At 37.1% G+C, this 23657-nt stretch overlaps 1 protein-coding gene across 1 annotated transcript in view; it reads right to left on the bottom strand.

Annotated features, from left to right (window-relative positions):
* Window positions 1-23657, bottom strand: part of LOC150105860 (liprin-alpha-1-like) — a 394932-nt gene that overhangs the window by 143356 nt on the left and 227919 nt on the right. Inside the window, exons 10-11 of the mRNA XM_090394581.1 lie at window positions 19765-19959; window positions 19555-19646 (exon numbers count right to left, since the gene is read on the bottom strand). Coding sequence (XP_090250707.1) covers window positions 19555-19646; window positions 19765-19959 — 287 coding nt within the window. The remainder of the gene's footprint in view (window positions 1-19554; window positions 19647-19764; window positions 19960-23657) is intronic.

Genomic DNA, 23657 nt, shown 5'->3' with positions numbered 1-23657 from the left:
GTACCAGCTCCCATAAAGGGGATAGATGTAAGCCATCAGATCTGTTTAAGTTAGGAGAATGAAGTAAAGTTTCACATGTTTCTTTATAAAGGCGTTACATGAGGAACCGACTTTTGTGAAGGACTCGTCTTTCTCCAATGAACTCTATGTCAAGTGAAGATGGCATGTTCTGCAAGTCCTGTAAGATTGGTGTTCTTCTAGCAGAATAGAGGCAGATCTTCCTGTTTGTCTGAAATAAGATAATCCACAAGAGCATGGAATCTGGTAGACACCTGGAATTTTCAGTTATTGTTTAATTTTGAGCTTAAAATGTACTCAAGATGCCTGTGACTCACAGGCGAAAAGTATACTATTAAATAATCTTTGTACGTGAGTTTTCCATTATTAATTTTGTATCTTTATGTCTACTCATGGTATACCTCTTTTAAAACTTAAAAATTTAATGGAGTGAAAGAGCACTATGAAAGGATTAAAAATAGCATATAAAAACTTGTGTTTATATGTAACAAGTCTCATATTGTACTCCTCGATGATGTCTCTGTAACTGAGAGAAAATATTAGAAGAATTAAATACTATTAATACTAATTTTTATCCTTTCCTAGTGCTGTTTCACTCCATTAAACTTTTAACATGAGTTTTTTTCTGTTCCACATATATTTAAATCGCTCTCTGCCATACCAGCCCTGATTATTCTATTATTTATTTTCAAATTCAATTTATTCTCTTCATTAAGAGGGTAAATTGAAAAGGAAGGATCTGGCATGATAAATATCTTGTCAGTTGAATATACCTCTCATGATGAGTCTGCTGACTCCATGGAAGATGTGATGATAACTGAAGAGGGAAAATTTAATTTGTCCCTCTCATTTTTCCCGATAGTTAAAATATGTTGCTACTCTATAAATTCTTCATCAACAATGCAGTTAATGTTTTGTTTCTATGTTATTTTCAAGTTTTGGTCTCTACTATTGCAATTCATTCGAAATTTGTTGCAGCGCTTATTTAATTTGTTTAATGCATCTTGAATAAATGTAGTATATTTATTTGTCTACATTAAGAAACATCATTTTCTGATATGTACCTTCAAGGAGTGTACAGGATAGGATGAGAATACTACATAATGATGTCTACATTTTGCTACCTTTTTATCAACAATTTTCTTCCAAATTAATCTGTTATTTGTCAGAACTTACGTTTTTATATTCTAAAGCATTATTAACTGCATCAATCCACGTGGATCTCAGTATTCCTCCAGATCCATCAAGCACTTGTTTTGTTAATCATCCTTCTCCCATTCTGTTTAAATGATTGCATAACCTTAAATCAACCTCTCTAATACCTTGATGATACTCCAGAAAACAACTACTATGCTGATATTCTATCCAATCCTACTTCTGTGTCAGAATATATAAAAAGGTGTAATTTCATATTTTGGATCTAGCTTCCGTTGATGAGACCTCAATAAAAGTTGAAACTGAATGGGTAATGACCCTTCCCATACTGCATACCATCATAAACACCTGAAAGGATATGTACTTTGCATTATGGGATACTAAGACAATTAATGTGAAGTCACTAGCCTCTATATGGAATGAATATCGACAGTGCATGGGAAGCATTTAAACAATATTTAAATGATGCTATATCAGAATATGTGTCCCGAGAGTTCGAAGAATAAATAGGGTAGGAGTCAAATGGATGTGTAATGTTATTAAGCAAGAGATTCGTAAGAAAAGGATGATGTGGAAGGAATATCATGAGCATGCGGATGGCGTCCGTTATGAACATTATAAGCAGTAGCCCAGAAGAGTGACAACTGTTGTACGAAACACTGAGTATGAAAATAAACTGGCAGCAAACTAAAGACAACCAACAAGAATTCTATCAATATGCTGCAAGTAAAAGAAAGAACGAATATGAAAGAATAACTCTTCTAAATCCAGATGGCATGAGGATTACAGATGCAGAAGAGGTTGTTCAGTTAATGAGTGCCCATTTTGTTAAAAGTTAAATGTTGCACACATCAACCTGGTGTGTGCAACATTGAGCTCACTGTTACCTCTTCACAAGATAAAGAAACACAGGTGTACGAGGATGGTACACCTGCGTACATAGGATTGAGGTATTGGAGCTGTTGCACAAATTGAATAAGAATTCAGCAATAGGGACTGATGGGAAACCTGGTCAAAGGATCTGGCCATTCCTTTGACCAGGTTGTTTACTACTATGAGTCTCAGAACAGGGAAGATTCCGCAGGAATGGAAAGAATGTATGGTAATTTCATTGCACAAGGGTGATGTGAAGACCGATGCATCCAATTATCGACCAATTAGTATCTCAGGAGTGGTGGTGAAGATTTTGGAAAAATTATTTAGGGCTCACATTCAGAAATGGGTTAACAGTGAAACTCTACTTTGCAATGAGCAACATAGGTTTACCAAGGGAAGGTCATGTTTCAACAACTTGCTCACATTCTATGACAATGTTACCATTGAACTAGACAAGGGGAATGGATACACCATGATACTTTTGGATTTTGTTAAAGCTTTTGACAGAATACAGCATGGTAGACTGTTGCATAAATTAGAGAAAATAGGTTTGGATTATAGAATATCAGCATGGATAAGAGGATGGCTGACTGACAGATATCAAAAAGGGTATATGGGGAAAATGAGTCTGAAAGATTTAAGGTAACAAGTGGTGTACCACAAGGATCAGTACGTACTTTGTCCATTATTATTAAATCTGTACATTAATGATATTGAGAAGGATTTGACAAGCAACATACAGCTATTTGCTGATGATGCAAAGATAGGTAGGGTAATCAGGAATGCTGGTGATAAGCAGTACTTGCAAAATGATTTGCATAGGCTGGAATTGTGGGCATGGGAAAATGGGTGTCAGTTCAATGTCAGTAAATGTAAAGTCATTCACTTCATCATGATTAGATATCCAATGTTGTATTATATTGGTGGGATTATGCTAGAAGAAACTGATGAGCCTTGGAATCTTGGAGTGTGAGTAGATAGGAAGTTGAAGTTCAGGGGCCATGTGGCAAAGATTGCAAATACAACTCAAAAGATAATTGCAATGCTGAAATGAACATTCATTCACATGTAAAGATAAGGATGTTATTTAGTCTCTTTATAAGGCCTTGATAAGACTTCACTTGGACTATTGTGCTCAAGACTGGTCTCCTGTTTTCTGTTGTGATTCTGATATATTGGAGAGAGAGAGAGCAAAGGAGAGTGTTAAAAATTATATCAGGATTGTGGAATACTGATTATGAACACAGAATGAGAATTTGTAGACTGCAGAAGCTAGCAAACAGAAGGAGGGAGTGATATGATTGAGACTTACAAACTTCTGAAAGGGTCATACAGGATTTCAATTGACAGAATGTTTTCAATTTTATGGAGGGTGGGAAAAGGACAAGAGGGCATCCTTGGAATCTGACTGCTAAGAAGGGGGGGGTGAGGGCTAGATTTTTCTCTCAGAGGGTGGTGCATGATTGGAATGGATTACCATTGGATGTTGTGAATGCAAGCAGTGTGAAAGAATTCAAGAATAAGTATGATAGCTAGTGTGTGTAGTATGTGGTCTCTCTCGATGAGTTTCTGACTTCCTGGAGGTCTCTCTTAATAATAATAATAATAATACCAATAATATATACAATTAGCCTAGTCAAGAAGATATTTCACACACAAACCTGTTTGCTTACACTTGGATAAAGGATTAAACAAGAATATCATTTCTTGGCATCTTTAATCTAAGATAACTAATGAGTCTACTTGAAATGCATACCTTATTGTAGTGATCATTTAAAAACTCAACTAATTCTAAAGCACCTTCTATTTTCCTACCTTCTGCACTCACTAAGGTTATTCTTCCATAGTAATTTTCCTTTTACTCACCACAGAGTGCCACATAGTAAACAAATTCTCCCAGATTTCCTTTTGTCTATTTAGTTAACTTTCTTTTCAAAGTCTTGTTTTGTCTTTCTCAACATCACTGTCATTTTCCTAACCAGCATCTTTTTATGCTGCTTCTGGGCCTGGTCATGATCCTTTTCCTTGGTACCAGAGCTGCAATTTTTCTTTTTTATGTAGCTTCTGATTAAAAGTCTTATTCATCCATTTATCACCCATGAGATGTATTCTACAACTTTAGGAAGATAGTCAGATACAGCTTCCTTCAGACGTTCTTCGAAGACTTCCCATGAATTGCTAACTACTCCTCCTCTACAGAGTAGAAGAATCAGCTCCTCTAAAATAGAAAACCAAGTGCTGAGCCGTGTGGCTCAGTTTTTGGTCCTCACTAACCTGCCTACACCACTCTCTGTTATCAGGTTATTAACCACCCTCTTATCCAAATCACAAACTTCATATCTACCTCCATCTGCTCCAATTTATGCAACAGCATTTCGTATGAAACCCTATAGAATGCCTTTGTAAAATCTAGCAGTATTACTGAGTACTATTCCTTTATCCAACTCAAATATCACTTTATTATAAAAAAAGTAATCAAACTACTAGAGCAAGACCTACCCTTCACAAAACCATGTTGTCCCTATAAAGTATGATATACCATGTCTGCCTAGTCCTGAATTGTCTTTCACCAACTTCTCCAATACCCTAATCACCACCTCCAAGATACTGATTGTCCTATAATTTTCTCATGTTTCTTTAATTTTGCTTATAATGTACATGTCTCATTATGTTTCTGGCTATTTTCATATTCTGATTATTATACCAAATTCAATACAGAAGTTATTAATTTAGTTAAAAAGAGTTCTGAAGACCTGTACCGGATTTATTTAGTAGTACAGTATTCCTTGAATTATCTAATCACAGTGGAAAAATTGATTTCCTGGTTGGATAAGTGAAGAATCAATTGCATGGTGCTGTACCATAAGCTGGTTGACATCCTACCCATTCAAGAAGGTTTGGTGGCTTGAAATTTGGATAATTGAGAGAGAGAGAGAGAGAGAGAGAAAGATCGCTATATAACATTATTTGCATAAACTAAAGAGCTGAGGTTAATATAATTAGTTCTGATAATAAGCTTAATGCCACTTTTCTTTAATATGATTGATATTTGGCCAGCATAGTGATGGCTGAGTGATTAACATATCCACTCGCCAACCAGCAGGCCGCAGGTTTGAGTCTCACTGTAGGCATGGATGCTTGCAGTTTACATTAAGTGGGAGATAAATTTCACTGTCTTTTAACTTGAATATAAGCTACATAATGTTCTCTATATAGTCCCATCTATATCATATAGCTTCAGTGTTTAACAAAATTTTTCTCTTGACACATTATTACATGATATATTATTATTATTATTATTATTATTATTATTACTATTGCATGGGAATCTCCAGAGAATGTGAACACTCACTCATTGTGAAGGCTCATTATCCATACAAATGTATCATACTGCCTTTTAAAGCATTCACTAATAAAACTCTCACAAAAGATTCTGGGGAACCCACTGCACTCATTCACCACTCTACAAGTGATAAAGCTAGTCCTGATGCCTTTACCTACCACACCCTTACTCAATTTCTAGGTATGATCCATATCTGTTCCCTTTAGCCAAGTGCTGATATCTGTAACAATCTTAATAAAACCCTTTTAGTGACATAAATATTTCTATCACAGTTCCCCTTCCTCTTTTCTGTTGTTAACCAACTTCTGCAGCCCACAAATTCTCAGTCTATCCTCAAATGAAGCATTCCACAGATCACTCACTATTTGTCATTAGCCTCTGGATCCTCACCACTTCCTCAATCCCAACAAACCCAGGTGACCAGACCAGACCTGTGTACAATGATCCAAATGTGGCTGTATCGAAGTCTTATAAACTGGATGATAACTTCTTTATCCCTACATGTTAGCATGTTTTCTGATGACCAAATAATCCTGAGCTACTTGTGGCCACTCTTGTAATATGCATTCTGATCTTCAACTCCCTATCCACCAACATTCCCAAATTCTTAGCTTTCTTTACACTTTTCCACATTAAACTGATACCCATTATCATAAACCTATGTTGTCAGCCTATTTAAGTCATTCTGCATACTCTCCACATTGCTTTGATTAACTATTACAATACCCAATTCTGCATTATCAGCAGTGGTACAAGCAGAGGCTTGCAACATACCACTGATCACCTGCCTTCCCCTGGATTCTGCTCCTCCATATATATGCTACTTTTTTGGTATCTGTCCATTGTACATCCACTTAACCATATCGAGAGCTTCATATCCATTCTATTTGCTCCAATTTTTGTAACTGAATTCTATGTGACATCCTGTCAAATGCCTTTACAAAATCCAGTGGTAGCATGTAGCCTTTCCCTTTATCCACCTCAACTATCACTCTGTTATAAAAGTGAGTAAATTATTAATGCATGATCTACTCTTCATAAAGTCATTCTGCTTCTTCCCCTCATAGGAATCATATTCTTATCCACAAATTCCTGAATTTTATGCTTTTGACCAACTTTTCCAATACCTTTACCAACATTACCAAGATACTAATTGGTCTATAATTTGCTTCCTCTTTCTTGGAACCTGCTTTATGCAATGGAACTATTTTGCCCTCTTTGTGCTCTCTCTCCTGGGACTTTAATTAAACAACTTAGACACAATTTTAACCTTAGACACTTCTTTCTTTTGCAATTCTTTTGCACATTCTCATAATACACAAACTGATATTCCATTTAATCCCATAGTCATATTTGCATTACCCTTAGTATTTCCAATTCATCAAACTTCATTCCCACCTTAGTAATTGTCATATCACAAAGTGGTCACTCAGTAATTAAATTATTTCATCTACTTCTGTTACCCCTCTACCATCAGTCCTTGTTAAATTTATCTTTCTACAGTCATTCCTCCTTTAATTTTCCACATTGGCATGCTCAACTAATTTCCTTTAAATTATTTGATTTTGCTTTCTTACCATGCTGGTCATCCTTCTTGTGTAGGGTGTAGTGCTAATAAGACAAATGGCAAGCTTACAAGCAGTACAAGCCACAGGCAAGAAGGATACCCATTAATGTAATTCATATCTAATTTATCTCCCTGACTTTGAGGTATATGGTTTGATATTGCTTCCCTCACAGATTCCTTAATCATCTCCCATACCCTACTATCATCCTTTCTTGTACATTCTTACACCATGGCAATGCTTCACGCTGCCTCCTTGTTGTAATCACCTGCCCTGTAGTTCCACATATTTTTAACTGAAAATTCCACATGCTTTGCAACATCAAAAGTTAAGACTGCATGATCACTCTCCCCAATCAGAAGCAATGGCTACATTGGTTATGAACATATCCTCTGATGTTACAAGATTCAACACCCTGAAATTCCAAGTTCCTCCATCACATTCTATTTAAAGTAATTATCTCTTAGTAGGTGAATAAATTCCATTTCCTTTCATTTCTACTTCTAATCTATGTGACCACATTTGAAGCCTCTGATAATAATTACTCAGCCTGCACTCATTGTGCTATTTTTCCAATGCATGTAATGGTGACTGCTATCATCAGCAATATCTATATCATAATCCTCTCTCTCTCTCTCTCTCTGTGTCTTCCCTAAATATATTATATCCCTTACATACTGTCTCTGTAACTACATCATATATTGTCAAATGAATCTGACTAATGGCTATAACTTTTGCAAAGTTTCATCAATCAATAACAAAAACTTCTCTCTCTCTCTTATTTTTAGTGCTTCTGATATTATCATCATCATCATCATAAAATTCCTGCCACGTACCCACAAGGAGTGTACAGGATATGACAGTAATACATGAAAAAATTATATCATTACTAACTTCCTATCTACAATTTTCCTCCAAATCAGTCTGTTACTTGTCAAGACTCCAACATTATCAGATCTTATATTTCTATCGTCTACGGCACTTTGTGCCATATCAATCCACCTATATCTTGGTCTTCCTCTGGGTCGTTTTCCTGTCAACCTGGCAGAGAACACTTGTTTTGCTAATCTTTCCTCGCCCATTCTGTTTAAATGACCATACCACCTGAGATTAGCTCTGCTAATGCATTCCTTGATGCAGACAATGTCAAGGTCTTTCCTAATATATTCATTTTTAATATGATATTGCCATTGATGCCATCTGTTCACGCCTCTAATCTTTCTCAGGATTCTCATATCTGCGGTCTCTAGTCTTTGGTCAAGTGTTTTACTTCTGACCCAGCTCTCAGATCCATAAGTTAAAACTGGTTTGAACACTGTCTTGTATACAGCTAATTTAGTGTTCCGACTAATTTCTCTCTTATTCCATATGAATTTATTCAATTGACTTCCAACCATACCAGCTTTGCTGATTCTGTTGTCTATTTCCATATTTAATTTACCATCTTCAGTAAAAATCGTGCCTAAGTAGCTGAAATGTTTTACTTGTTCCACATTTTCTCCATTCACAACACAGTTGACATTTTCAATGATTCCGCCTATTTTCATTGTCTTTGTCTTTTTATTGCTGACCTTCATACCATATCTATTACAACAGCTATTCAATTTAGTCAGAGAATCTTGCAGACTTGTAGCGGATTTATTTAGAAGTATAACATCATCCGCATAAAGCAAAGAGCTGACATTAACATCTCCAATTTTGATATCATGTTTAATACCACTTTCCTTCATAATGTGATCCATATAGATAATGAATAACAGAGAGGATAATGTACATCCTTGTCTCACACCAGATTTAACATTAAACCATCTTCCTGTACTTCCTTCAATTCTAACTGCTGATTTACAACTCAAATAAAGACTAAGTATTGCTTGATATAATGCTCCATTGACACCATATAACTGTAGCATATTGAATAGCTTCTCTCTTGGCACCTTGTCATATGTCTTTTCCAAATCGACAAAACTTAAATACAGATCTTTGTTATATTCCCATGATTTCTCCACTATTTGTCGTAAAGTGAAGATCTGATCCTGACAGCCTATATTTGACCTGAATCCAGCTTGTTCTTCACCAAGCTTTTCTTCCACAATTCTTCTCAACCATTTCTCAAGTATACTTGCATATATCTTACCAGGAACACTCAATAGGGATATACCTCTGTAATTCTCACATTCACTTTTATTTCCCTTTTTATATATAGGTACTATGAGAGCTCTACTCCAATCATTGGGAATTCGTCCCTCTGTCCAGGCATCCTGAACTATGCAGTGCAGCCACTGTAAGACTTTTATACCACTATACTTCAGCATTTCTGGTCGAATATCATCTACTCCAGCTGCCTTTCCACATTTCAAGCCTTTCATGGCTTTTTCTACTTCAAGTATGGATATGTATTCCTGCCTGCATGCCTGGTCAGTGTTTTTTACCACTGTGCTGTCATCACTGCTTGCTTCATTTAGCAGTTTTTCAAAATAATTACTCCATACTTCAAGGATATCTTTTATTCCAGTTTTCATGTCACCTGTATCATCTCTAACTCCTTTTACAGCACTCTTTCCTCCATTCCTAAGCTTCTTCAACAACCTCCAGAATATTTTGCCACCTTCTTGATATTTATTTTCTATATTCTTGCCAAAGTCCTCCCATGACTTATGTTTAGCTAGTTTTACACAGTGTTTAGCATTCTTGCATTTGTCTCTATATTCTCTAAGAGCACAAGCTGATTTATTTGACAGGAACTTTTGATATGCTTTCTTCTTTTCCTTCACTGCCTCTTTAACTTCCTGTGTCCACCAGGGAATCCTTGCAGACAACCTCACCACATGCCTCTCTGGCTGAATCAATCAGTGTTTTCTTGAAGGCTTGCCACTGAATCTCCAAGGTTTGGTTCCTGTTCTCAAACTCTTTCATTTTTTTTTCAATAATCTTTGTGTATTTTAGTCTACAGTTCACATCTGAGAGCTGCTCAACTTTTATTCGCTTTAAAACTTTCTTACATGTTATTCTTTTCGATATGAAATTCAATTTTACCCTGCTCAAGACTAAATAGTGATCACTTCCAATTTCAAATCCTCTGTACACTCTGGTGTCCTGCACCAGGGAGAAAACATCACTATCAACAATAACATAGTCAATGAGACTTTTCTTATTCCTAGCCTCTTCTCTCCATGTGAATTTGTGCACATTTTTATGTTGGAACATGGTGTTAGTAATAACCAGTCCATGTCCTGAGCAGAAATCCAACAGATATTTGCCATTATTATTAGCTTTGCTCTTTTCTCCAAATTTTCCCAAAATATTTTTGTATGTCTCACAATCATTTCCTACTCTGCTATTTAGATCCCCAACAAGGACCAACTTTTCATTTTTCATTGTGTCAGTTGCTTTTTCTAACGCATCAAAAAATTCCTCCACTTCTACCTTAGTAGAACCTTCTGTGGGACCATAGGCACAAATAAGTCTCATTGTCCAGTTCCCCATTCTCATATTTGCCCACATTACTCTACTTGAGACTGACTGCCATTCAAGAAGATTAGCCTCGTACTTTGTGTTGAATACTATGGCTACTCCTCCTTTTCCTTGATTGTCATTGCCTGAATATAACATTTTGTATTTATTGCTCAGAAAGATCTCACCAGTTTTGGTCTTTTTTGTTTCAGTCACCACTATTATGTCGATCTGGTACTTATCTAATTCCTCAGCTAGCTCCATTTCTTTGCCATTCAGGCTTCTTACGTTGATAGTACCGATCTTTAACTCTGGTGATGTTGAGTTGGGGTTTGTTTTCAGATTTGTTCCAGTAGCTGACTTTTCACTGTTCGCCCTGGTTCCCTGGCGAAAACAACGGGGGCCTTGTTTAACCGGGCAACGCCCCAGCTGGCATGAAATTTTGTCATGTTGTACCATCATTTTTTTTATTTATTTATTTATTTATTTTATTTTGGTTTAACCAATAAGAATACAATTTGGTCGGCTAAATCCCAAATTGCCAGCCCATCCTCGTTCGTTCAGTATCCAAGTAGATACCCAACAGAGTGCACCACTAGAAGGTGAGGATTGGACATTAGGTCAGAAGCCCTGGTCGGTTCTCCGCATTCCTTTAAAGGCTATGTGGAGGTCTCCTCTCAGTTATACAGCTTCGACCCTTAAGCACCCCTTCTGATATTAGTATACACAAAATGCAGTATCTCCTTAGGCCTTAAACTAACTTTACACTTATATTAACTGTTTCATTCAATTTCTTGAAAAACCAAATTCTGCATTTTTTTTTTATTAGTCATTCTCACACTCCCTGTCCTCATGGATGCCAGCACACCCACCCACCTGTATTTCTCCACTTCCAGTAGCTCTAGTTTTTCTGACTTTGCTATTCCACACTCTCAGTGAACAATGCTTTCTCAAGACACTAAACTCCAAATCCATTTAAGTGCAATTCATCAACTTTATATAAGCCCTTCATTATCAAATTCAGTTCAACAATCTGTAAACTGCACACCATTCCTTCTTCAAAAACTAAATCTTGACTCATTTCCAATCATGGCCCTCCTCACCAACTCATCTCCATCATAGTGTGGAAGCAGCAGATTCACAATCTTTACCCTTACTCTTCTCTTCACTTCCTCCTATAACTTTTTCATATCTTCTCTCATACCAAACTTTTCACCTTTCAAGTCATCAATCTCTGCCAAAACAATCGACCATTTCATTTTATGTCTTTGCATCCTGATAACTTCAATGATATCATTAAATTTTGGGCCAGAGGAAACAAGATTTAGTGGTGCTCTTATTAAGTGTACCTGTGATCATAGAACCATTAAACTCTCCTTCTCTCCCTTTGTCATATGTTCATTTTTCTTATCTCACACTTCTCTTTCTCTTCTCAGCTCTACCACTCATCTGAAATTTCTGCAATAATTCAAACTCATACTTTGTCCTGTGAAGAACTATGCATAAGCATGATATTTCTTTCATGATGTCGTTTTCATTCTTCCAGCCTGCATGGTCATTATCAGTAATCTCACTGGCATGTTTTACAACCTTTTGTTAGCATTCATCATTTCTGCATATTAAACTCCAATAGCAAAGATATCTTGGTCAGTCACATTATGCATTGTGTATTATTATTACGGGGAGCTGCCCGTAATAATAATAACAGTTATTATTATTATTACGGGCAGCTCCAAGGAGTCCTTAGACTCATCGAGGGAGGTCCATCATGTCAAGAACAACTATTCAACATTCACACAGTATCTATCATACTTCACCTTGAACTCATTTACAGTCATGGCACCCACAACAGACTCTGGCAGCTTATTCCACTCATTGACCACTCTCCAAGTAAAACACCTAGCTCTAACACCCTTGCTAACCACACTCTTACCAAGCTTCCATGGATGGCCCCTAGTCCTCCCACTACCAGTCCTATTCTCAAAAATATCTTCTGAATTAATCTTATAGAAACCCTTCAGTAATTTGAATGTCTCAATCATATCACCCCTTTTCACCTATCAACCAATTTCTGCAGCCCACAAATCTTCAAATTGTTCTCATAAGGTTCATTCCATAGTCCTGCTATTATCTTGGTCACTCGTCTCAGGATCCTCTTCACCTCCTCCCCCATCAAGAAGAAACCCTGGCGCCCATATCTGGCACAGTAGTCTAGATGGGGTCTTATCAAGGCTCGATACAGAGGAACAATAACCTGTTTGTCTCTGCTTGTTAAAGTATTTTTCAGCAACCAAGTGATTTGATGAGCTGATTTATCCACTTTTGCAATGTGCCCCCTAAACTTCAACTCCCTATACACCAACACTCCCAAATCCCTAGCCTCATCAATCTCCTGGAGTATACGGTTCCACCAATGTGATATACTGCTGCTAATCTTTTCACCCCAAAATGCATAACCTTACACTTTGTCACATTAAATTGACATCCATTTTCCTTAGCCCAGTCCTCCAAACTATCCAAATCATCTTGCAAAATTTTGACATCCTGTGCACTCACTATTGCTCTACTCAACTTTGCATCATCAGCAAACAAGTGAACACTTCCTCTCAGATCCTTTCTTATATCGTTAATGAACAAATTGAAAAGTAGTGGTCCAAGAACAGAACCCTGTAGCACACCACTAGTCACAAGCCGTCTTTTGGACTCTACTCCTGAATAAACCACTCTCTGATCTCTCTCCATCAACCACCCTCCTATCCATCTCACCAACCCTATATCCATCCCCATATGCTGCAGTTTACTGATTAGAATTCCATGTGGTATCCTGTCAAAGGTCTTAGCAAGGTCCAGTAGAATCACCGTAAACCCATTACCCTTATCCAGTTCAGCTGTCGCTGTGTTATAAAACGTGAGCAAGTTACTGAGGCATAATCTACCCATTACAAAACCATGTTGTCCCCCATACAGTATCCCATTTTCATCTATCCAATCCTGTATTTTTCTCTTGACTATTTTCTCCAAGACCTTGACAACAATTCCTGATATGCTGATCAGCCGGTAATTTTCAACAGCAGTCTTGGAACCTCCTTTATGCAGTGGAACTATTTCCCCCTCTTTCCACCCCCTTAGGACTAACTTAGACCTGAGACTTAAATTAAACAAAATGGTCAAAGGCACTGACAATTCTTTAGCCGCTTTTCGTACGACACGAACTGGTATACCATCCAATCCCGCAGATGAATTGACATTGATGTTTTGTAATAGACTATTCACCTCCACTTCATTCACCATAATTCCCATATAAGCTGTTGGTTTTTCCATTTCTGCAATGTGAACACCAGGATGCTATACTCTTGCAAAGTGCTCACTCAGTAATTCTACTATATCAACTGATTTGGTTACCTCCCTACCATCGACATTCTTTAAAATCATTCTGCCATATACATTTTTTCTTTTACTTGCAACATATCAAAAAAACTGTTTGAGATTCTCTTTAGCCTGCATGGCTAATGTTCTTTCATAATCCGCTTTTGCTTTTCTTGCCACACTTGTTACCCTTCTGGCCTGGGCTTTATACCGTTCATGTATCTGCAGGTCACCTTTCTCTTTAAATTCCCTCCACAGTTGTTTCTTTTTTTGCAGCTCAAGCTTAATGGTGTTATTCATCCATTTAATCCCCACTTGATTTATTATTCGGACTCTAGGTATACAGTCAGCCATTGCCTCCTGCAAACACTTCTTAACCACCTCCCATGCACTATCAACATCTAGCCCTTGCAGTTTTACATGCCATGGCACTGAGCCAATCAAACTCCTAACCTTGTCATACTTACCAGCCCAATAATTCCACAATGTACCCTGTCTTAATTGTAAATTCCACACCTTTAGCCACCTCCCAAGTTAAGACCCTATGATCACTCTCACCAATTGGTGGCAATGTGGTCATATTGATTAGAGCCAAATCCTCAGATGTAATTACTAGGTCAAGCACTCTCTAACCCCTAGTATTTTCCATTACATGCTGTTGTAGTTATGCCTTAAAAACCGCATAAAATCCAATTCCTTCCCCATGTGTCCTCTCCTCCCTCCAATCAATGCTACCATAGTTGAAATCTCCCATAATAATTACCCTCCTTCCACTCATTTCTTCTATTTGCTTATGCATACTATCTCCACCATTTTTTACATCACCTGGTCTATAGCAGCACCCAATTGTATATTTTGTTCTGCTAGCCTCAATCTCACACCAAATGGCCTCAAATGTGCTATTTTCTCTATCCTGCAATTCAACTTCTATTCTCCTTGGCTGCAGCAGCTATCATCAATAATACTCCTCCCCCTATTTTATTCTCCCTGACATTCCTGAACACACTATACCCCTCACATTCAATCCCACTAGCTATATCATCTTCAGTCAGCCATGTTTCACTAATGCCAATAACCTGTGGTCCGGAAGTGCCAACCAAGGCCAAAAATTCTTCCTTCTTGTTCCTAATACTCCTAGCATTAGTATACATGAATTGCAGACCTCTTGGCCCCATCCCTACCTTGATGCCTTATACTAACTATCCCATTCTGATTTGTTGTCCTCATTCGCTTGGGCATATTATACTCATTCATACACTCAACTGCGTCCCTAAGGTCTGCATATCTACTTTCCCCACCCCTTAATAAATCTAGTTTCCCTGATTCTGCACATCCACTTCATTCAACAACACTTTTTCAAGTCTCCTTACAACGAATCCATTCAAATGCAAACCATCCATCTTATATAGATCCTTTCACCCATCGAACTCACTCCACACGTCCACAAATTCCACACCATTCGTCATGCATAACCCACGCATAAAGTCATTTGCAATTATGGCCCTCCTTCTAAACTCTTCACTGTCATACCACTACAAAAGACTAATCATCCTAACTCTCTCACTCTTTTCTTTTACTACTCAAACAATTCATTCAGGTCCTCTATCATTTCCATTTTATCTCCTTTCAAATCATTCGTACCTGCCACCACTATCATTTCTTTCACCCTTTGCTTTTGCTCCCTAATAGACTCACTTAATGGTCACACGAGATTGGTACAATTTTGTCAAATTCTCTACTTACGAATCTCCATACAGCACTCGCTCCTTCATTTTGTGTATGTTCACAATCATACTCTTATTTTCCTATTATACTTTTTTTTATTGGCTGGTACACTCGGTAGACATTTGTGCATATGCTCCAGCTGCTGCTTTGCTCTATGTATCGCTCCGCTCAACAGCGCAATCTCACTCATTACATCTATCTCATCTTTTTTATTATCTGTTAAACCATTCATTTGCTCTGTATTAATATTTTCATTCACACTTTCTACATTCACGCCCTCACAGCTCTCTGGTACAACCTCGCAATTTCTTCTTATTATTATTATTGTTGTTCCGGGAAACTCCAAGGAGTCGACAGACTCATCGAGGGAGGTCCTAACGTCATGTCAAGAACAACTATTCAACATTCACACAGTATCTATCATACCTTGCCTTGAACTCATTCATGGTCGTAGCACCCACAACAGACTCTGGAAGTTTATTCCACCCATTCACAACTCTCCAAGTAAAAAACCTAGCTCTAACACCCTTGTCAACCACGTTCTTGCCCAGCTTCCATGCATGGCCCCTAGTCCTCCCAACACCAGCCCTATTCTCAAAAATATCTTCTGGATCAATCTTATAAAAACCATTGAGTAATTTGAATGTCTCAATCATATCACCCCTCCTTCGCCTATCGTCCAATCTCCGCAACCCACAAATCTTCAACCTATTCTCATAAGGTTCATTCCACAGACCTTCTATCATCTTGGTCACTCGTCTCTGGATCCTCTCCACTTCCTCCCCATCACGAAGAAACCCTGGTGCCCATAACTGGGCACAGTAGTTCAGATGGGGTCTTATCAAGGCTCGATACAGAGGAATAACAACTTGTTTGTCTCTGCATGTTAAAGTATTTTTCAGAAGCCAAGTGATTTGGTGAGCTGTTTTAGTCACTTTTGCAATGTGCCCCCTAAACTACAACTCGCTATCCACCAACACTCCCAAATTCCTGGCCTCATCAATTTCCTGGAGTACGGTTCCACCAATGCGATATACTGCTGCTATTCTTTTTACCTCAAAGTGCATAACCTTACACTTTGCCACATTAAATCAACATCCATTTTCCTTAGCCCAGTCCTCCAAACCATCCAAATCATCCTGTAAAATTTTGACATCCTGTGCACTCACAATTGCTCTACCCAACTTTGCATCATCAGCAAACAAGTGAACACTTCCTCTCAAATCCTTTCCAATATCATTGATGAACAAATTGAAAAGCAGTGGTCCAAGAACAGAGCCCTGCGGCACTCCACTAGTCACAAGCAGTCTTTTGGACTCTACTCCTGAATAAACCACTCTTTGATATCTCTCCTTCAACCACCCTCCTATCCATCTCACCAATCCTATATCTATCCCCATCTGCTCCAGTTTACTGATTAGGGTTCCATGTGGTATCCTATCAAAGGCCTTAGCAAGGTCCATTAGAATCACTGTAAACCCATTACCCTTATCCAGTTCAGCCGTCACTGTGTTATAAAATGTGAGCAAGTTACTGAGGCATGATGTACCCTTCACAAAACCATGTTGTCCCCCATACAATATCCCATTTTCATCTATCCAATCCTGTATTCTTTTCTTGACTAATTTCTCTAAGAGCTTGACAATGATTCCTGATATGCTAATCAGTCGGTAATTTACAACAGCAGTCTTGGAACCACCTTTATGCAGTGGAACTATTTCCCCCCCTCTTTCCACCAGCTCGGGACTAACCCAGACCCGAGACTCAAATTAAACAAAATGGTCAACGGTACTGACAATTCTTTAGCTGCTTCTCGTACAACACGAGCTGGTATACCATCCAATCCCACAGATGTATTGACATTGAGGTTATGCAATAGACTACTCACCTCCACTTTATTCACCACAATTCCCGTATAATCTACTGGTTTATTCGTTTCTGCAATGTCACCACCTGGATGATATATTCTTGCAAAGTGCTCACTCAGTAACTCAACTATCTCAACTGATTCAGTTACCTCCCTACCATTGGCATTCTTTAAAATCATTCTGCCATGGACATTTTTCCTTTTACTTTACTTGCTACATATCTAAAAAACTGTTTAGGATTCTCTTTAGCCTGCATGGCCAATGTTCTTTTGTAATCCTTTTTTGCTTTTCTTACCACACTCGTCACCCTTCTGGCCTAAATTATCATATCGCTATTTTCTACATTCTGAAATTTGACAAAAATATCACACTCACGACCTGAAACACACTTTAATTCCTTCTTTTCCTTACATTTTTCTGCACACATTCACTCCACTATCATCATCTAACCATACTCCAACCACTCTCTGGAATGCATACATTTCGCAGATAGTACACTGAATAATCTCCTTCATGTTACCATTATTGAACAAAGATGGCGAACCATTATTACTAGCTGCCATTTTTCTTCTTACCGGAGCCATGTGCTATCGTATCTTACTGATTAATAATTAAAACAACACCAAAATACACAAATAGACACACTAAGATACGAGAAGCAAACAAAACTACGTAATATTCAAGCAAAATTGTCAATGATAACTTAAAATAACACTTATCTTATCAGGAGCTCTCAACAAACACTACACACCACGAGTCCCTCTAGTGGCCAAAGACTATACAGTACTTTAAACGGTTGCTGAATATCTAAACTAAACTAAGATTAACTAAATCTAAACATAAACTAAATCTAATATGAATTGTAAGTCAATATCAGATTTTTTAAAATAAAATAAGTTTTTATCTTTTTGGAGCACTTAACAACTGTTCTCTTCTACGTACTACCTCAGAGTCTCTATAATAATATTCTTTTCCAGATTTATAACACTCCAACTGAAATTCTTGTTGTACTAATATGACTATTTATGTAAAAATCTAAGTACAAGGTCTGAAATTGGTTTACACTTCATTAAGTTTGTCCTCTTCAACATTTTTTCATAACTACTATCCCTCAAATTTTGCTTGCAGAAACCTTGATCAGAATGGATTATAATATTCAGTAGGGAAATGACTCCATGATTCTCAAATTTAGTTACATTTTACTTACTAAAGATTAGTCAAATGAGAGTTCAACTCTTATCATTTAAGATTCACCCTTATGGTCAAGGCTGCGAAATTACATACTCTGTAATTTAGTAGGCTTGGTCAGAAGGGTGAATCTTAAATGATAGGAGTTGATTATAAAATAATCACCAACCTTGCAATTCCACATATATTCTTTCCTCACAGGAGTCCTCATTGCCTGGCAACCACCCAGATAATCAATTCATGGTCACTCTCACTAATCAGAAGGAGATCTGACACCTCATTTATGATGACATGTTCTGATGAGATGATCAAATCCCAGACCACTGACCATTGTGTGTCTTCTGTTACATATTAATTGTGATAGTTGTCCCTCAAAAACACAAGAAATTCATTTCCTTTACTTACTTCCAAATGGGAGTCGGTTAAGGGTCAAAGGAAAATAATTGGGAGGAGACCTCCACATAGCTTTAAGGAATGCAGTGAACCAACTGGGGCTTCTGACCTAATATCCAGTCCTCACCCTTCACGAGGTGTGCTCCATTAGTAGGTATCCACTAGGTACTGAATGAATGAGGATGGGTTGGCAATTTGGGACTTTGCAGACCAAATTGTATTCTCTATTGGCTTAAACCACAAGTAATATGATGGTAAAGCATAATAAGAAATTCTTGATGCTATGACAATACACAAAAGTACACTATTCTATTATCACATGGCTTGTGACAATCTTATTTTCACTTTTTATTTTTATTTCACTGATCTTATTTTTACTTTCAAGGTTACACAGTGGTCAGTATTCACTGTGTAGAATTTATGAGGACAAAAAAACACATGTTAGAGCAATGCCTTAACCTTCAATCAAGAAAAATAACACTCGACATTTTGACTTCTTTATCAAGGTCATCATCAGGAATATATATATATATATATATATATATGAACAAGACACAAGCTATGTGACTTTTAATTTAATATTATTTAAAATAAATGATATATTTACCTATTAAATGCATCCTTTCTGTATGTTTGAAAGTCTCGCCTAATAGCATCCATCTCACTTCTCATCCTTGATAATTCTGACATAATTTTATCCTAAAACGCATAAAATACAAATACTTCTGAACTTAATGCAATCATCATAATTGATATGGATCATCAGAAAATAAAACACATTAATGTGTTTTTAATTTTAAAAGAAAATAAGTATTACTTTTTCACTTTCTGTATCTTCTAATAGTTTCCTTGTCTTGTCTAACTCTTGTGATAAAGCATTCTTCTCATCTAAAGAGTGCATCCTTTCCTTGAGATGAACCTGAAGTCTGTCATTAGATTCTGATAAGAGTTTGTCCACAGTTGCAGCCAATCTTTGGTTGTGCTCTTCATTTAACTTCTCTCTCTGTCTTGACTGTTTTTTTTTAAAAAAAAATCATGCACTTCAATAATCAATTTTATTATATAATTAAAAATTATCTAAAACATGATTTGTCTAACATTAATATTTTTGTAAGTTGCCTAGGTAGTATTATAGTAACTTCTAGGGCCAGACAGGTAGGAGAAAACAAGAAAAATTGTCAACTCATTTCTAGTCATCAATTAGTGAAACTTTTTCTGGCAAAGATCAATTAACCACTTCCTGGATTAGTTGGTCTTTGACACAGATAAGCAGGGTTTTCATCTAATGGAAACTTGAATTTCTAGTTCCAAAATCATAAATCATAATGGAATCAATCATTTATGTAAATGTAAATCTTTTTATTTGTAGAATTTTGGGCTATGTTTCATAACCATTATCAATACAATTATAGGAAAATAATCACACATAAAAAAGAGAACCTCAATTCATTTGGAAGCATGTGATGTTATATGGACTATCAACTGCAGGAGAATAGCTTCATCTACATTAATAGATATCCAAAATTAAATTTATGATAAAATAAATCAGTTAATAAAATATTTTTAAATAGAAACAATTAATTAATTACAATTTACGTAACACATGAATGGTGGGTATTAGTCAGTATAACTTCCCAAAATTGAGAAAGTTTAAGGCAATTGTTTCTGTTAAAATATGGATTATGAATGTGAACTTCACAGCTTTCTTTGTACATGCTTTCCTGAAAAAAATAACTTTTATGTAACACTTTGATTTTACTCCATTGAATCTTGTGTTTTGTAGATAATGCGTGGCTTGCTAAACCAGACTTATTGGGTTCTTTAAGTGAAATATATTCTATGTTCTTCAAGATGAATATGTGCAGAACGACCAGTCTGTCCATAATAATATAAGCTGCTGCAGCAGGTGATTCATCCAGTACCTGCTAAATAGTTGCAAACTTTTATATCTCTTGGTTTATCTGTTTTATTGAACTTCACTTAGAGAAGAGCTTCTCCTCCTGACAGTCCCACTCATTTAACATAATAATTATTATTATTATTATCATCAGACATCCATGAAGTCATGAGACTCACCCTGGGAGATCCCACTCTCACACACACACCTCATCATACCTTGACTTAAATGCATTTACTACTATCGCTGCACTCATCACACTTTAGGCAATGCATTCCAATCACCCACCACTCTCCATGCAAAAAATCTACTCTTCACCTCTTTGCTTACATCTTATACAGCTTCCATAGATGGCCTTTTGTTATCCTCCTGTCTCTAGACATTCTAAGAAAAATCTCATCCACATACATCTGTGATTACCATTATCAACTTATATGCTTTGATCATATCCCTCCCCTCTTCTTCTGTTTACTAGGCTTTGCAATTTGCATTTTCTCAATCTGTCCTCATACTCCATATTCCAGAGACCAGTAACTGACTTAGTTATCTGAACCCTCTCCAACAACTCATCATCCCTTTGAAAACCAGTTGACAAAATTTGTGCACAGTAATCCATATGCAGTTTGATCAAAGTCTTGTGCAATGAAATTATAACATCTTTACCTCTATATGTCAGTGTTCTCCACATCATTGTCATAATCTGCCATATTGTCCTCACGATTTTCACAAAATGTCTCCGAAATTTCGAGTCCCTATCCACTATCATCCCCAGATGTTACATGTCTTCCACCTCCTTAAAGATATCTCCACCAGTCCTATATTCTGCATCCCATCTTTTAAAACCTATGTTAAACTGATATCCCACACATTTGCCACTTCAGATAGTCTATTCAAGTCCTCTAGCAAGGCTACAATATCTGCTCTAATTCTCATAACTCTCCACAACTTTGCATTATCTACAAACAACAGTATATCACCATTTAAGCCCTTCCAATGTCATTTAAATACAAATTAAACAATAATGACTCCAAAACAGATCCCCCTACCCCTGTAACATACACACACACACACCACAAATGACTTTCCTCTTCTGGGATTTCACTCCCACATACACAACCTCCTGAACTCTCAGATACCTAATCTCCAAACAAATGCATTAATCAACCATCCAAGCCCATCTATTTCCAATTTAATTACCAGCTTGTCATATGGCATTCTATCAAAGGCAAGATAGGCATTCAACTGCTGCCAACTAGCACCTCTAACACCTTGATCACAATTCCAGACAAGTATTTCAGCCTTAGTCGTAACACCCCATTTATGAAGCAGAACAATTTTGTCCTCTTTCCACTCATTTGGAACTTGGGATAATCTAAGAGTCATGTTAAAAAAGTAAGTTAACTCTCTGGAACTTTCCCTTAACACATACACACAGCGATATACCAACAAACTTCTACCCACAAAATCTACAGCTTTGGTAGTGCAATTTACAGGTGACAAATTCTTTACAGGTGACACTTTTAATTATTATAATGAATACTTCTGAGCTTGAATAAATCCATAGTAAACCTTGAATCATACTGCTAGCATATTATGATTATTAACATACGACCTGCAAACAGCTGCACATCACTAGTTAAACCCATCCCAATATCATTAGCATACAAATTGAATAACAATACCCCTAAAATTGACCCCCCTGATGCACACAACTGATGTGCATCAGGGGGGTCAATTTTTATCAGGAGTTTTTATCAAATTTATCAGCTATTAATCTTATAGAAATCACAAATCCACCTAGCTATTGAATACTGCTCTCACATATGGGGTGGGACCCTAAAAGCTCTCTCAAAATGCTTGACTCAATACAGACGAGAGCAGTTAGACTCATTAATAACCAATCTCTTGCCAACTCACTCCCCCACACACACTTTTGCACATTTGGTTTCTGAATCAATAATCCCCCACTTAGTACTAAGCCCATTGGAACACATGCAGCTCCTGCTCACAGTGCACCTTGAAATCCACAACAAATTTCTTTTCCTCCTCCTCCTCCTTCATGTTTATGTATAGGCTCAACATAAACCAACCACTCTCCATGTAAAGCACCTTCTCCTCATTCTTCTGCTCACATTCCTTATACAGTTTCCAGGGATGGCATCTTGTTCTATTCTAATTCTATGAAAAATCTCTCCCCTATCAACCTGATAAAAATTCCTATCCCTGAATAGTTTATATATCTCAGTCATATCCCCCTCCCTGCTCCTCCTATTCACAAGGCTTTGCAATTTACATTCTCTCAATCTGTCCTTATACTTGACATTCCAAAGACCACTAACCACCTTTGTGAATCTTTTCTAGACCCTTTTTAAGATACCCTTGTCACCATGAAATCCCAGTCACCAAATCTGTGCACAATAATCCATATGAGGCATCATCAAGGCTTTGTACAATGGCATCATAGCCTCTTTTTTTCTGCATGTCAGGGTCCTCTGCACCATTGCCATTATCTGATGTGACATCTTCACAACTTGTACAATGTGGCCTCTGAATTTCAGGTCCTCATCCACCACCACTTCCAGATCTCTCATCTCCTCTACCTCCTTTTAAAGTTTCCTCACTAAGTGTATACGTTACATCCCATCATTGCTTACCAAATTTCAAAACCTTACACTTTGCAACATTGAACCAATGGTTCCACTTACCTGCTCATTCATGCAATCTATTCAAGTCTTTCTGTAAGGCCATAACATCTGCATTGCTCTCCTCAATTTTGTATCATCTGCAAACAGCTGCATATCACCAGTTAAGCC

Source organism: Typopeltis vanoorti, chromosome 6 (assembly GCF_054136105.1).
Source record: "Typopeltis vanoorti isolate ZY-2024b chromosome 6, IOZ_Tvanoo_1.0, whole genome shotgun sequence".
In the NCBI taxonomy this organism is placed as follows: Eukaryota; Metazoa; Arthropoda; class Arachnida; order Uropygi; family Thelyphonidae; genus Typopeltis; species Typopeltis vanoorti.
The sequence above is the reverse complement of the archived record's forward strand: the minus strand, read 5'-3'. Positions and strand labels throughout refer to the sequence as shown.